Source organism: Lytechinus pictus, chromosome 10, assembly GCF_037042905.1.
Source record: "Lytechinus pictus isolate F3 Inbred chromosome 10, Lp3.0, whole genome shotgun sequence".
NCBI classification, from domain to species: domain Eukaryota; kingdom Metazoa; phylum Echinodermata; class Echinoidea; order Temnopleuroida; family Toxopneustidae; genus Lytechinus; species Lytechinus pictus.
This window is the reverse complement of record NC_087254.1, coordinates 19,467,261-19,479,752: the sequence shown is the minus strand read 5'-3', so window position 1 is coordinate 19,479,752 and position 12,492 is coordinate 19,467,261. Positions and strand designations below refer to the sequence as shown.

General features: G+C 36.8%; 1 protein-coding gene across 1 annotated transcript in view; it reads left to right on the top strand.

Annotated features, from left to right (window-relative positions):
- The first annotated feature begins 1,365 nt into the window (after nucleotides 1–1,365).
- Nucleotides 1,366–12,492, top strand: part of LOC129269941 (polycystin family receptor for egg jelly-like) — a 40,451-nt gene continuing 29,324 nt past the window's right edge. Inside the window, exons 1-10 of the mRNA XM_064105499.1 lie at nucleotides 1,366–1,429; nucleotides 2,115–2,329; nucleotides 2,793–2,955; nucleotides 3,667–3,899; nucleotides 4,617–4,840; nucleotides 6,280–6,874; nucleotides 7,293–7,483; nucleotides 8,233–8,368; nucleotides 8,517–8,657; nucleotides 9,183–12,194. Coding sequence (XP_063961569.1) covers nucleotides 1,419–1,429; nucleotides 2,115–2,329; nucleotides 2,793–2,955; nucleotides 3,667–3,899; nucleotides 4,617–4,840; nucleotides 6,280–6,874; nucleotides 7,293–7,483; nucleotides 8,233–8,368; nucleotides 8,517–8,657; nucleotides 9,183–12,194 — 4,921 coding nt within the window. The 5' untranslated portion in view covers nucleotides 1,366–1,418. The remainder of the gene's footprint in view (nucleotides 1,430–2,114; nucleotides 2,330–2,792; nucleotides 2,956–3,666; nucleotides 3,900–4,616; nucleotides 4,841–6,279; nucleotides 6,875–7,292; nucleotides 7,484–8,232; nucleotides 8,369–8,516; nucleotides 8,658–9,182; nucleotides 12,195–12,492) is intronic.

Here is a 12,492-nt window from a genome sequence, read left to right as displayed (position 1 = left end):
TTATTTTGTATTACTATGGAAATGGCAGTGGATCAAGAATTAATTAGAGGGATATTTTGATAAAGCTATGGTATGGGATTGATTATTCTTCAAGGGAAAAAAAATCAATAAAAATGGTAGTGGATGTGGAAAGAAGCTGAAATGAAAACATCAGTCGCTGGCAGATAGCTGCATCTTGTGTTTGAGAAAGATGAGATGAATCAAGTCTTAGCAAATAAGAAACATGGAGAGAAAGTGGATTTCATCAATTATTGTTTTGGTAAGTATTCATGTTTGTTTATTCACCCACCTCTTTGTAGAAAATGGTTTATAATTCTTAATGTGTTTTTTCTTTTAATCTGAAATGCTTCCTTAGATTATTTTCCCCTGTTTCTACTGCAGAAATTTAAAAATAATCTTTCAATGGTTTGAAATTATTTTGAATTTAAAATAGTATGAAATTTGAATTAATGATAAAGATCTAATGAAATATAAAGTGAAAATCTTTTGATTTTGTGTTTTCTCCTGTTTTGGTTAAAATAATAGGTAGCAGTGATATTGATCCCTTTGACAGAGCCGCAAGAAGCTGGTGAGTTTTCTTTTTTTATTTTGTAGATGCAAGGAGAGTTTGTATGGATTGTGTTTGAAAGTTTACTGGAAGGATGTACAATCATGTAATCATGTGAACTTTGTTTAGGCCTATTAAAGAATGTTGACAAAAATCAAGTGATTCCTAACCTCCCTTTTTATATTCTAAAAAATGTATGAAAACTGTATTTTTTGAGGAAACAAACGAAACCTTCCATCTCAAAGTTGTAGATAGAATTTTAATGGTAAGATTTAAATAAAAAGACTTGAGGTACATTGTATGAATGATTTATTTGCAATACTGTAAAATATGTCTAATGATAAATCTTAAAGTCTGTTATTTCAGAATTTATTTTTGTTCTATGATTTATTTGTATGATGTGAATTTGATTGAAGCATTCAATTTCATCTCTTTACAACAATCTCCATCACTATTTTACTATAATGAAGAATAGTAAAAATTGCATAATGCATATTTTTCTTTAATATGGGGACCAAAATGTAATTGTATTACAGATGAAAGTGATTAGTGCAATGTTTATATTCAGTTATTAAAAAAGTTTGTTAGATTTGATAATGCTGGACATGATTACGCACTTACATTGAATAAATTTGTTTCTAACACAATAAATGATAGGTAAATATTATGTTACTATCAATCATATAGGCAACTTACCTCATATTTTTAAAAAGTAAATTTGGAATACTTTTTTATTTTCTTAGCTTTTCCTGGTTGCTATGACGATCCCATACCAAGTTTCAATGGCAGCTGCCCGACTCCTTACATCAATCCTGGTCAATATGACCCAGACGTTGTGACCCCTGACCTTTGTGCCATTCTCTGTTTGTCAATGAATCAAAGGTACATTTAAAATACTTATTCATGTTGATGGTTTCAATATTTTCCCCTTTGGCAGATGAACAAGCTGCTTTAGCATTTTCAGTTGTGATAATTAGATTAGGTATTTACTACTTCATGTTGGCTTTTATTTGAACAGAAACAAATTAACTTGTAGATTACAATGAGGAAATTTTGATGAATTACGAGTTTTTTACCTGATAATAAACACTGTATCTAAGAGAGAGTGAGAGAGAGAGAAAAAAAGGTGTGTTTGTGTTTGCTGGTATTTGGGTTATTACACATGCATATCAAGTAAAATCTGGGAATTAACATGTAATATCTCATAAAACAATTTATTTTTTTATTAAATGATTGATTGGTTTCTTTGATTGACTAATTGATTTATTAATTCTTTTGTTACGGAAGTATTGTACTTGCGCTTGATGGTTGGTTTTGATATTAATTGATTGATTAATTTGTGTTTTTATTATATATTGTGTGTTCATTTTATCCTATTGATAACTTTATAAGATAGACAAGCTATAACAAAAATGTTGGATACTATCCATCTAAAGATAAGAGCATTAAAGGAAGAAGGCGTAGAAAGGAAAGGAGAGAGACTACAAAATAGTGATTATTCTTAATAAATATATTAAACATATTATTCTTAATAAACACATTATATATATATTCATCTTATCTACAGCTATGCAGTTCTCAAATCTGGGAATGCATGTTTCTGTCTGAACTCATCAGTTGATGAACTTGGATCCAGTTATGACACCTCATCATGTGACCAGTCATGTGACTCCTCTCCATCTCAGTCATGTGGTGGAGAAAGACTGGTATCAGTTTATGATGTTAATGATGTACCTTTGACACTGGATGATGTTCAGATTGAAGAGCTTCAGAGTCAGAATGGTATGTTTTAATTCTTTCCTTTTCAATAGTTATGAAATCTTATACACACTGATTCCCACATACTAAAATACAAAGGGTTCAATCCTGCGTGCTATTAAGAGCTTGCAATCAACTACATTTATTTTAGCCAGTCAAAATATACATTTAGATTTACGGCTTTAGAAAATGTGTTTATTATCACTCCTTATGGATCAAGTTAATTACATCTTTAAAGAGTTGAATGTGAGTGCAGAATTAGATTTAGATTCAGTTTATTGCTCAATGGCAGATAAATAAATAAAATTTCACATTGTTAGTATCAAACATAACATGAAGATGATGAGAAGTAAGAGAAATATAAAGTGAGAAGATGTATTAATCCCTGGCTAAATTATCTTAAGTGATAAGATACAACCTATTATCATTCTTTATCATCCGAATTATAAAGTTTGAAGGTGCATTCTTTACCCTCTTTCTACCAAAGACTTCCCTGCATTTGAACCTGTGACCTTCACACTCACCAACCCGGCCACCTGGAACCAAACTGACGACCAAACAGTGACCATCGACATCAGCTTCGATGATGAATATCCATTTCATTATGAGGGGCCTTGGCAGGAGGGAATGACACTCCAACATATATTCAGGTAGATTATTTTATTAGCTTGATCTGAGGCATTGATAATTGATTTATCCTAATCAAGTGCTACCAGCAAATATTCATTACTTTATATACTCCTTTTTTGTGATAATAATAATGATAGGCATCTATATAGCGCCATCTATCTAGAAATATTCTATTCCGAGGCGCATTGTTTATGATTACCCCGGCTTTAGCTCAAGCTGCCTTCAGCACTTGGTGCATTCAAGGAATTGATCCTGCCGAGTACCCATTAACCTGGATTGAGGTGCAGCACAATGTGGATAATTTCTTCCTGAAGGAAATTACGCCATGGCTGGGATTCAAACCCATGACCCTCTGTTTCAAAGTCAGAAGACTAATCCACTGGACCACAACGCATGTTGGTGATTACATCTGACCTTAATTTGAAACAATTGTTTTAATGCACCCTTTTTCGAGCAAAATTTTGATTATATCAATTGTCTATTATCACTAATTCATACAAATGCTTGATTAATATGATAATTGTGTCTGTCTCATTTATTATAAAGCTCATAGAGAACTAACACTAGTTATTATTACGTGAGATAGATATGAATATAAATTTTCATCAAAATATTTTCATTCTGAGCAAAATTCCACCACTGTGGGAGATAATTGTTCATTTTGACAACAGTTACATCACACTTGATGGAATTAAATGGATTGATTCATGCACAAAATACACTCTTTTCAGGGAGCCAGGTCCACATGCTATACATCTCAGATTAGTCCAAGTGGGACCAGGATCTGATTGGATCCTACCCGTGTCGGTCCACATTCCCGTCAGCGATATCGCCATCTCCTGTCCCATCCGTAACCCAGGGATGCAGAGCTATGACTGTGACATCACTGTTGCTATGGGAACAAGCATGCAACTGTCGGCCTTTTTCCAGGAGGATTCGGTGTTGGATAGTTTCAACGTGTCAGGTGATGAGAAAACAGCAGCTGGGAAACTTGTTCAGGCATGTCCTAATGTGTGGCATGCCTTAATGCATGCTCAAGGATGATTATAATTTACTTTTGACACAAACAAGGAAATTAACATAGCAAGTCTTGATCTTTGAAAGACAGATATTAAAATTCAGTCATGCATGAGAGTTCTTGTTTGGATATGACAAGTTTGTTTTACTCAGAGTGAACAGAAAACTATTTTGTTGATAGTAGTTGGGCTGCAAGTGGAGAAATTATATTGATTTCTTTTGAAGAAAACTTGAATATTTAGCAGAAATTCATAACTATATACATACTCATTAGTGTATTATCAGTGAGAAATCCTTTCTCCCTTAAAAGGCTTTCATAATTGCCCGTGCGATCATTTGGTCACAATGTATGTTGCACACAATCGCAACAGTTGTAAGCAGTCGCATCACGAAATGTGAAAGGAGCTTAACCTTCTAAATTGATATTATTGATGTTATTTTCTATATGAGAGCTTATTGATTGATAGCTGTCAATCATATATATATTAGACAAGATCTTTGTGGTTATGTACCAGAGGAGAATGGAAAACGTTTTACAATAATTGATTCATCTCACGTATTGCTCATGTACAAATATGATTAGATCCACAAGGAAGCATGTTGTTGCAATACAAAATATTTTCAAGAATGTTTATTGCTTGATTTATTGATGCTTTCATTTTAGATTCTCAAATTGAGTATGTTGGAGTGGACCATGTGGCTCCTGGTGACTCTGCTGTGAAGAGATCACAATTTACATCTTTATCTGCTACTCAGTCCTTTGGGGAGGTGTTGAAACCTTTACCTATGGATGAACGCTACATAAAGGCCAAGGATCCTGTCCTCAAAGATGGGTTACTGGTTGGGATTGATCTTGATGTAGAGGTTTCTGGCTATGTCTCCTTGGAGGTAGGTTGAAAGACGTCTAATGGGGTAATTAGTAATCTAGGCTGAATATGATCTGAACAGATAATGTAAAATCACACAAACAAAATACTGAAATTACATAAAAATCGGACTAGGAATAACATAGTTGAGAAATGTATATTTTAAGTTTTGCATTATTTATTGAAATATTTGTTTGCATATCTTCATGAAACTGATGATATCATCTCTTCCTTTTTACACCCAGAAACTACTGATTTAATGTGTAAAACAATCATTACGTCAACTTTATTTTGTTGGAATCGAAACATGGTTATGAACATATTTATGAAAGAATATATGATTTATTGTAATAAAAAGGCAAAGTGGGGGAATTGACGTCCCACTTATATCATAGTCATCACTGCATATATATATTACTGGATCTGCCCTAGGCTTTTCATATGTTTATGGTATAAAGGTAAGTTCTACCAAGTTGCAGAAGCCTTCACAACAAGTTTGGATACATGCTCCAGGTAAATTCACTTGCAGTATACTCAGTGAAGAAGTTTAAAAAAGGAAAACAAATTAAACCATGTAACATATCATTCATCTCTAATGCCTTCAAATAGAGTTGGACAAAGGTACATATGATACATTTGCAAACACATGGATTCATATCTTCATTCCATCTTCATTCCACAATATTTATACAATGAACACATCTATTCATTCATATCCTACATGGAACTCTTCAAATTTTTCACTTAATCAACCTCAAATTGCTCATTGCACAGAGATCCATAAGACACCATGGTCCCGATTTATGGAACTCTCTACCAGAGTCTATAAAAATGTTCATCTCTTTACTCATTCAAGGCAAATGTCAAATCCATGTTATTATCAGAATATTTAAAGTAAGTTTTCTGTGTAAGCATTTTAGTTAATCATTAAATCACTTTTCCTGTGATGTAATCATCACCAAATACTCTCCCATGGCCATCATCATTATCATCATCATCTCCATCTCCATCATGGCCTTCATTTTCACCATTATCATCATCATCCTCATTCATCTCCATCTTCATTTTAAAATTATGAACAAAATAACATTTCCATTCTGCTTTATAAATGTATGTATTAATTTAATGAGTTTTATTACGGGGTTGTCATTTTTTCAAGCAATCTGCATGACAATCCTTCTCCTGCAAACTGTATATGTTAAATTTTCTTTGTTGGTAGTCGATCATATTTGTTTAGAATGACTTTTTTATTTTGTATTTATTTCTTTATGATTCATACCAAAATCAATTACCGATATATTATGTTTGTTACATAATGAAAATTGTATTGTATATGAATGCTATGAATGCAGAAGAAAAAATAAATCAAATCAAATAAAAAATATGGATTTTTTGGAGAAGTATTTTTGATAAAGTGCTTTAGTGCTTTGATGAATGAATCATGATGTTGAATTCACACAGGTCTTTCGCCCTCTTGCTGATGAGAGTTCCACTAAGTGTGAAAACAATACAAAGCCTGCTGAAGCAGTATTGCCAGTATCAACAAGCTACAGCTGTCAGAATCAAGGTGGTTTCAGCTTCACCAAGAGAAGATGCATTAATCCCACTCCTGACACAGTGCCACCAACTCTTCTGACCACCTACCAACTTGTGGCTAGTATTGATGTGACCCTTCCAATTGTTGGAAGATATTTTGTGCCTCTTAATGAGTTGGACAGGGTGAAAGTCCGCAGAGGAGACATCCTTGCGCTGGTCTCCAAGACGGCTGTGGTTGTCAGGCGATCGACCACAGTGGACCAAGAACTGGCCTTGGACAATGGCAGGCTCACAGGGGAAGGCGTCTTAGAGTACGATGGCGTCACATCCGTGCCAGGAGAACATCAATGGAGGGCTTTGGTGGTTCTACCATCTCGTATCTGGGTCAGGAACACCAATGTAGGAATGTGGGATACCTCGCTGGTGAATGTCACCTTCACCAACCCTGTAGGAGAGAAGTTCAAGTCCGTTCTGGCTCCTACACAATACCCAGGGATAGAAATTGTCACTCCACCGTACGGTGAGCTCTGAATTAATACTACCATCTTGACCTATTCTGCCTTTTACTTCATTGTTTTTGTGTGAGGCTTAATGATGTAAATTTATCAGACAATTATCTGTTGGTCATTTGTGCAGTTGAACCTGTGTGTCCATTTGTACAGAATTAACACAAATCTGTAACAACATTTTTAAAAGCAATTAGTGATTTTGAATTGTTCTTGGTATTCTGCCGGTGTTCCGCACTCCACTCTAATCTCTTCCAACCCTCTGTTAGTTGCCCTTCAGTCTACCTCTTGCCCTTACACCACCCGTTTTCCCCTCTAGTCCATCTCGTAACATTTTTTGTTCTTTTAGTATGAGTCCTTGCTACTTTTTTCTGTCTCCTGATGATAATAGCCACTTCCTGTGATTGACTGGGTCTTTTGTTTATATCACAGGCTTGGTAGGTGATGAAATCCTCGTTGAAGCCATCTTTGAGACTCAGCTGGATAAGTTTACCTGGAACTTTGGTGATGGCGAAGAAGTTCTGATGAACCTATGCAACATGGTGCACCATACCTGGTCCGAGCCTGGGCTGTACAATGTCACTGTAGAAGGGAACACCGTCCATGGTTCTGTTATTTTGACGGTAAGTTTACTAACGAAAATTGTTTGTACTATCTGTAGTTCAATAGCGTCATAATATTACCAATCATTTGGTCTTATTGCCAGTTAGCTCATTTGTCATTTTGTTTAATTTCCAGTGAGGCCATATCCACTTGGTCTACATGTTCAGTGTTCATGAACCAAGTATTCATTTGATTAAGTGAAAATTAATAAGTAGACAAAACTGACATTGGACCAACTGGGAATAAAAGGGGAATCGGACCAAGTGGGTAGTAGACCATGTGAAGTGTATACCAAATGGCAATAAGACCATATAGATAGTACACCAAATTATTTTTACCCGTGTGGTGAAAGACTTTTTTAGAAGTAGCACAATTGTTTGTAGACAAAGGCCTGTATTCTGAAGTACGGTTTAACTTGGGCCATGGTCTAACTGCTGAATTATGGGAAGCCAAAAATATCAACAATTTGTTTACATTATATACTTCTTATGTTGACTGTTCTCATTCTTCATGCTTTATTGATGAAGAAAACTGTTTTAGTAACTACTTTCAGATAGTTCTGAATTATACGAGTGTCAATTGTAATGATGAATTGAACCTGTATCTTTAGAGATTTGGGTCATAACTGGCTATCCATAGATAAACTGCAACTTTAAACCAGAGTTTGAATTGAACCTGCTTTCAGAATACGGGCCCATGTGAATATAAACCAAAAGGATCATCTCCAGGGGACTCCTTTCATGAATCTCATTTTATCTTCATCTTTCAGACAACCTTCCTTGTGACCCATAATCCTCCATTGCCCAACATCACACTAAACGAAACAGGGTCAGCTCAAGAAGTTGAGGATGGTGTCCTCAAAGTATCGGGAGATATGTCTTTGTCTTGGTACGTCTACTATGAAGGTTAGTCGAATCATCAATCAATCTTGATTTGTTTTGGAATGCAAAGCTAATCTTAAATCACTCCTTATTACTTTGTTCTTTCATTTTCTCTGGCAATGCAACGCTAATTTGAATAAACACTCCTGATGTTCTTTCCATTTGTTTACAGCACCCAATGTCTCCTATGAAGTTGTTTTAGGGAATTCTTCTGAGGTTTCCTTGATGGTTTGGGAAGGCTCACCTGAGGATTCCGTTGCATCCGCTTCTATTGGGACCTGTGATCTTGCTGACATCATGCTCAAACATGAAAGTAAGTGTATAGTTAAGCATGGCATAAAGATGCCCTTCGTGTTCCTTTGGATTCGTAAGGTGGCACCAATTTCTGTATCTGTATCCACATTCTGCATGGCAGCATTGAATCTTGTAGCTACATATTTAGAGCTTTATTGCCCCTCTTTGCCGAGAGTCTTTCAAGAAAGTTGCAGGTGCTGTGGTATAATCCAATCATGAGTATGAACCCATTTATGTTCCAAACACTTAGCCACCATTTTGGCTCCAACTTGAAATGTGTTATATAAAGGTTTGTCAAATTAAAATCAGATTGGCAAACTTCAAGACTTTTAATGATCAGTACCCTCAGTATTTAATATAAATGAAATTCTAAAGTAATGCTTCATTTTAATTTCATAGAAATAAAATTGAGTTACAGGCCAAATTAATGTTTTAAGCGACAATGCGTAGAACCCTCTTAAAAGAAACTTTCAATGCATAATCCATCTTATTATATTTTTTTTAGCTGCTATTCATATATCCATCTTTACTTGTTGCTTTTCAGATTGGGGAGCAACATTAAGTCTTTTTTCATCATCATCCTGCATCTTACCGCTTTTCATAGTATCCCAGAATGCATTTGGAAATGACACTCAATCGCTAGACTTACATATCCTTGAGGCTATCACAGAAAGACCAATAATCAACATCACTGCCAACTTCACTGAAACAGGTGACGATAAGTTTGTTGCGCATGATGAAGAAGTGATCGTTGACATTGAGATTGTAAATGGGCATGGCATCATTGTGGATATCTTTCTAAATGATACCAACATAACAAGTACCTGTATCAGTTGGGATGTGGTTGATCGCAGAGCCAGTTGTGTTATAGACATGGTGGACTTGGAGTCTGGATACTACAACCTCAAAGTGGAAGTGAGCAATGAATTTTCTCCGGTGTTTAATTCATCAGTTAATTTCACTATTCAGATGAGAATCACAAATTTGAGGGTCCAGGTCGATAACCTGATTGAAACCGAGGTTGATACGCCGATTTGTCTCTTTGCTGATCAGGGAAGTTCTGTAACGTATGTCATCCAAATCTCTGATGGGACAAACCTGACGGGGACTACCAATCGTTTGCCTACCAACTCATCATGCCAGACAGAAGTACACCGGTTCATGATCCCTGGGAACATAGCCTTGGTCGTTACAGCCCAGAATGAGGTCAGCCAGGAAAATGTTGTTGAGGAGGTGGTTGTAATGGCTCCAGTCTATACCCTGATCATTAATGTCCAAGAGCAGGTCAATCTAAATGTTTCTCAAATGGGATATGCCGTGGTAACAATAGGTTATACTGGTAGTCCTGCTCTGCAACCAGTGGAGGTAAAACTAAATGTTACTCTGATTAATTCAGCTGACAATTCAGTACACAATCTTGAATTTGAAGTGACAGAAGGAAGTTCTTATCCTGTGAGTTTCCAACTTCCATTCTTTTCAAGTGGGATCTTTGTGTATGAGTATTTCCTATTCAACAATGTGAGCTTGGTAACGTCGACGGGTGAAATTACTGCTGGTTCTCGGATCCAGAATGCAACATTCAATGTCGTCAGTCTGACAGTATGGTCTGGTGAGATAGTCAATTTTACCGTATCCCTTGTAGCTGGAACTAATGTGACCTACATGATTGATTTTGGGGATGGTTCTGTCATCCAGTCTAGCAATGTCACCAGTAGTCTTGAGATGGTGTTCAGCCATACATTCTCAGCATGTTGGACTGAAGATTTTGATGTTGTTCTTGAAGTAAAGAATTATATAAGCATGGCTGAAGATACTATCACCCTGACTGTTATTCCTTCAAAGTTTTCAGTTGTCAATGAAGGGCCCTTTGCTATTTCTGCCCCTCCACACCATATTGTCCAAGTACCATTCTTTCTCTTTCATGCCAAAAACTTCTCTGTGCCTGATGATGTTGTGTACATTGCAGACTTTGATGATGGAGTTGGTGAGAGGGCTCTTGATATAACCTTTGAAAACTCCCCTTCTTTGGACACCAGCACTTCTACCCATCTTGCTACCGTCTCAAAATCATTTACTTCTCCTGGAGCATTTATTGCCACCTTTCTGTTCAACACTTCCCAATTCTTTCAGGAATGTGAGATTCCAGTTGATGTTTATGAAGAAGTGTCTAATCCAAGAGTTCATGTTTTCTTTAACTATGGGGATGTCACTGACAAATCTATGGATGAGAATGCGTTCGGAACTGACATTGACCACATTCCTCTTGATGCTTCAGTTGTTGTAGAAGCCCTTACAACAGGAGGTACAACTCTACTCTATGAATGGTCATTCGGGACCAGAGATGATTCTGCACTGTTTGAAATTCAGCCTAGTTATTGGAGAGGAGATTCTCATCGCAATGCTTGGAAGTTTAGAAGCCCAGGCTCTTACATGGTCTCGGTAAACATTTCCAATGCTGTAAGTTGGGAAGTGTCATCATTGACAGTGGCTGCTCAGTCCAAAGTTTCTGGTCTTTCCATCGAAGGACCAGGTATTGAAGTTGGCAATAAATCATTGATGTTCACACTGCATTTCTCAAGTCTACCTACAGAAGCTTGTATCTTTGTAGACTTTGAAGATCAGTCATCAAAACCATCATATTTGGCTGTAGCTGGGGATTCCAGCTGTGCAACTATGGATTCCCGCTTGGTGAATACCCTCGATGACAGACCACTACAGGTTCTTGATCTGACACAAATGTGGAATGATGGCACAACATCTATTGATGTGTTTAATGAGTTTGGTACTACAGGGGTATTCTCCATTAAGGTCCTTGTTCAAAACATTGTATCACAAACTCGAACGTCCACAGAGCAAGTTATCAGAAGTCAGGGATGCTATCCTCCAGTGATTACATTTGGACATACTGGTGAACTTTCCATCCTTGTGTCTCAAAGACTTGGTGTCAAGACAACAATCTCACTCAACTGTACATCATCAAATCTAGTGTACTACATGTGGCAGGTTTACTATATTTTGGACAATGGCACTCTAGAAGAAGTGGCACTTCCTTCATCCATTGACTCTGAGGGCGCAACTCAGTCAAAGATTGTATTCCCGGCTCGTACGTTCTCTCCTGGTAATCATGTGATATCTGTGACTGTATCAATTCAGGATGAGCCTGGTTTGGCAACCGTTGCCACTGCGAATGCATCAATTGCTGCAAGTGACCTTGTGGCAATGATCATTGGGGGTGATAAGCGAATCGTGTCGTATCAAGTCGGTGAATCCATGTCGTATCAGGATCTCTTTGTGGATGGTTCCTCGTCCTTTGACCCTGACAAGGAATCACAGGATCATTCTGGATGGACTTTCACCTGGCTGTGCAGAAGGAAAAGCTACACCTATGCCAATGGTACCATCATCGAAGATCTCGAGACCTTTCAGGTGTGGAATCAAGACTTTTCCATGCTCTTGTCTGACAGTGTGGTCAACGCTGACTTTGAGAAGGAAGCATTTGATGTTGGAGGATGCTTTGGACTTCATGGAGGACCTTCTAATGCACCTTTACCAGGAGGTGAGTCAGAGGGTCCCTGTTTATGATTACCGGTAATTCTTTTTTTCAATACTCTATTATTATATTTATAGCTACCATATTGCTTCGAGAAAAATTAGCAGCTAACTTTTTCTGAGTCAGTCAACTCTCAATGTCCCCATGCAAAATAGAATGTATTAAGATCTATTTATTACTGTAACTCTTTGCCCGCTTTGTTCGACTAGAGTCATACACAGCGGACTGCCAAGTTCGACTCAAGTCACATTCTATTCACAATACACACAGAGTGCATTAAGTCGTTTGTACATATGTGTGCATC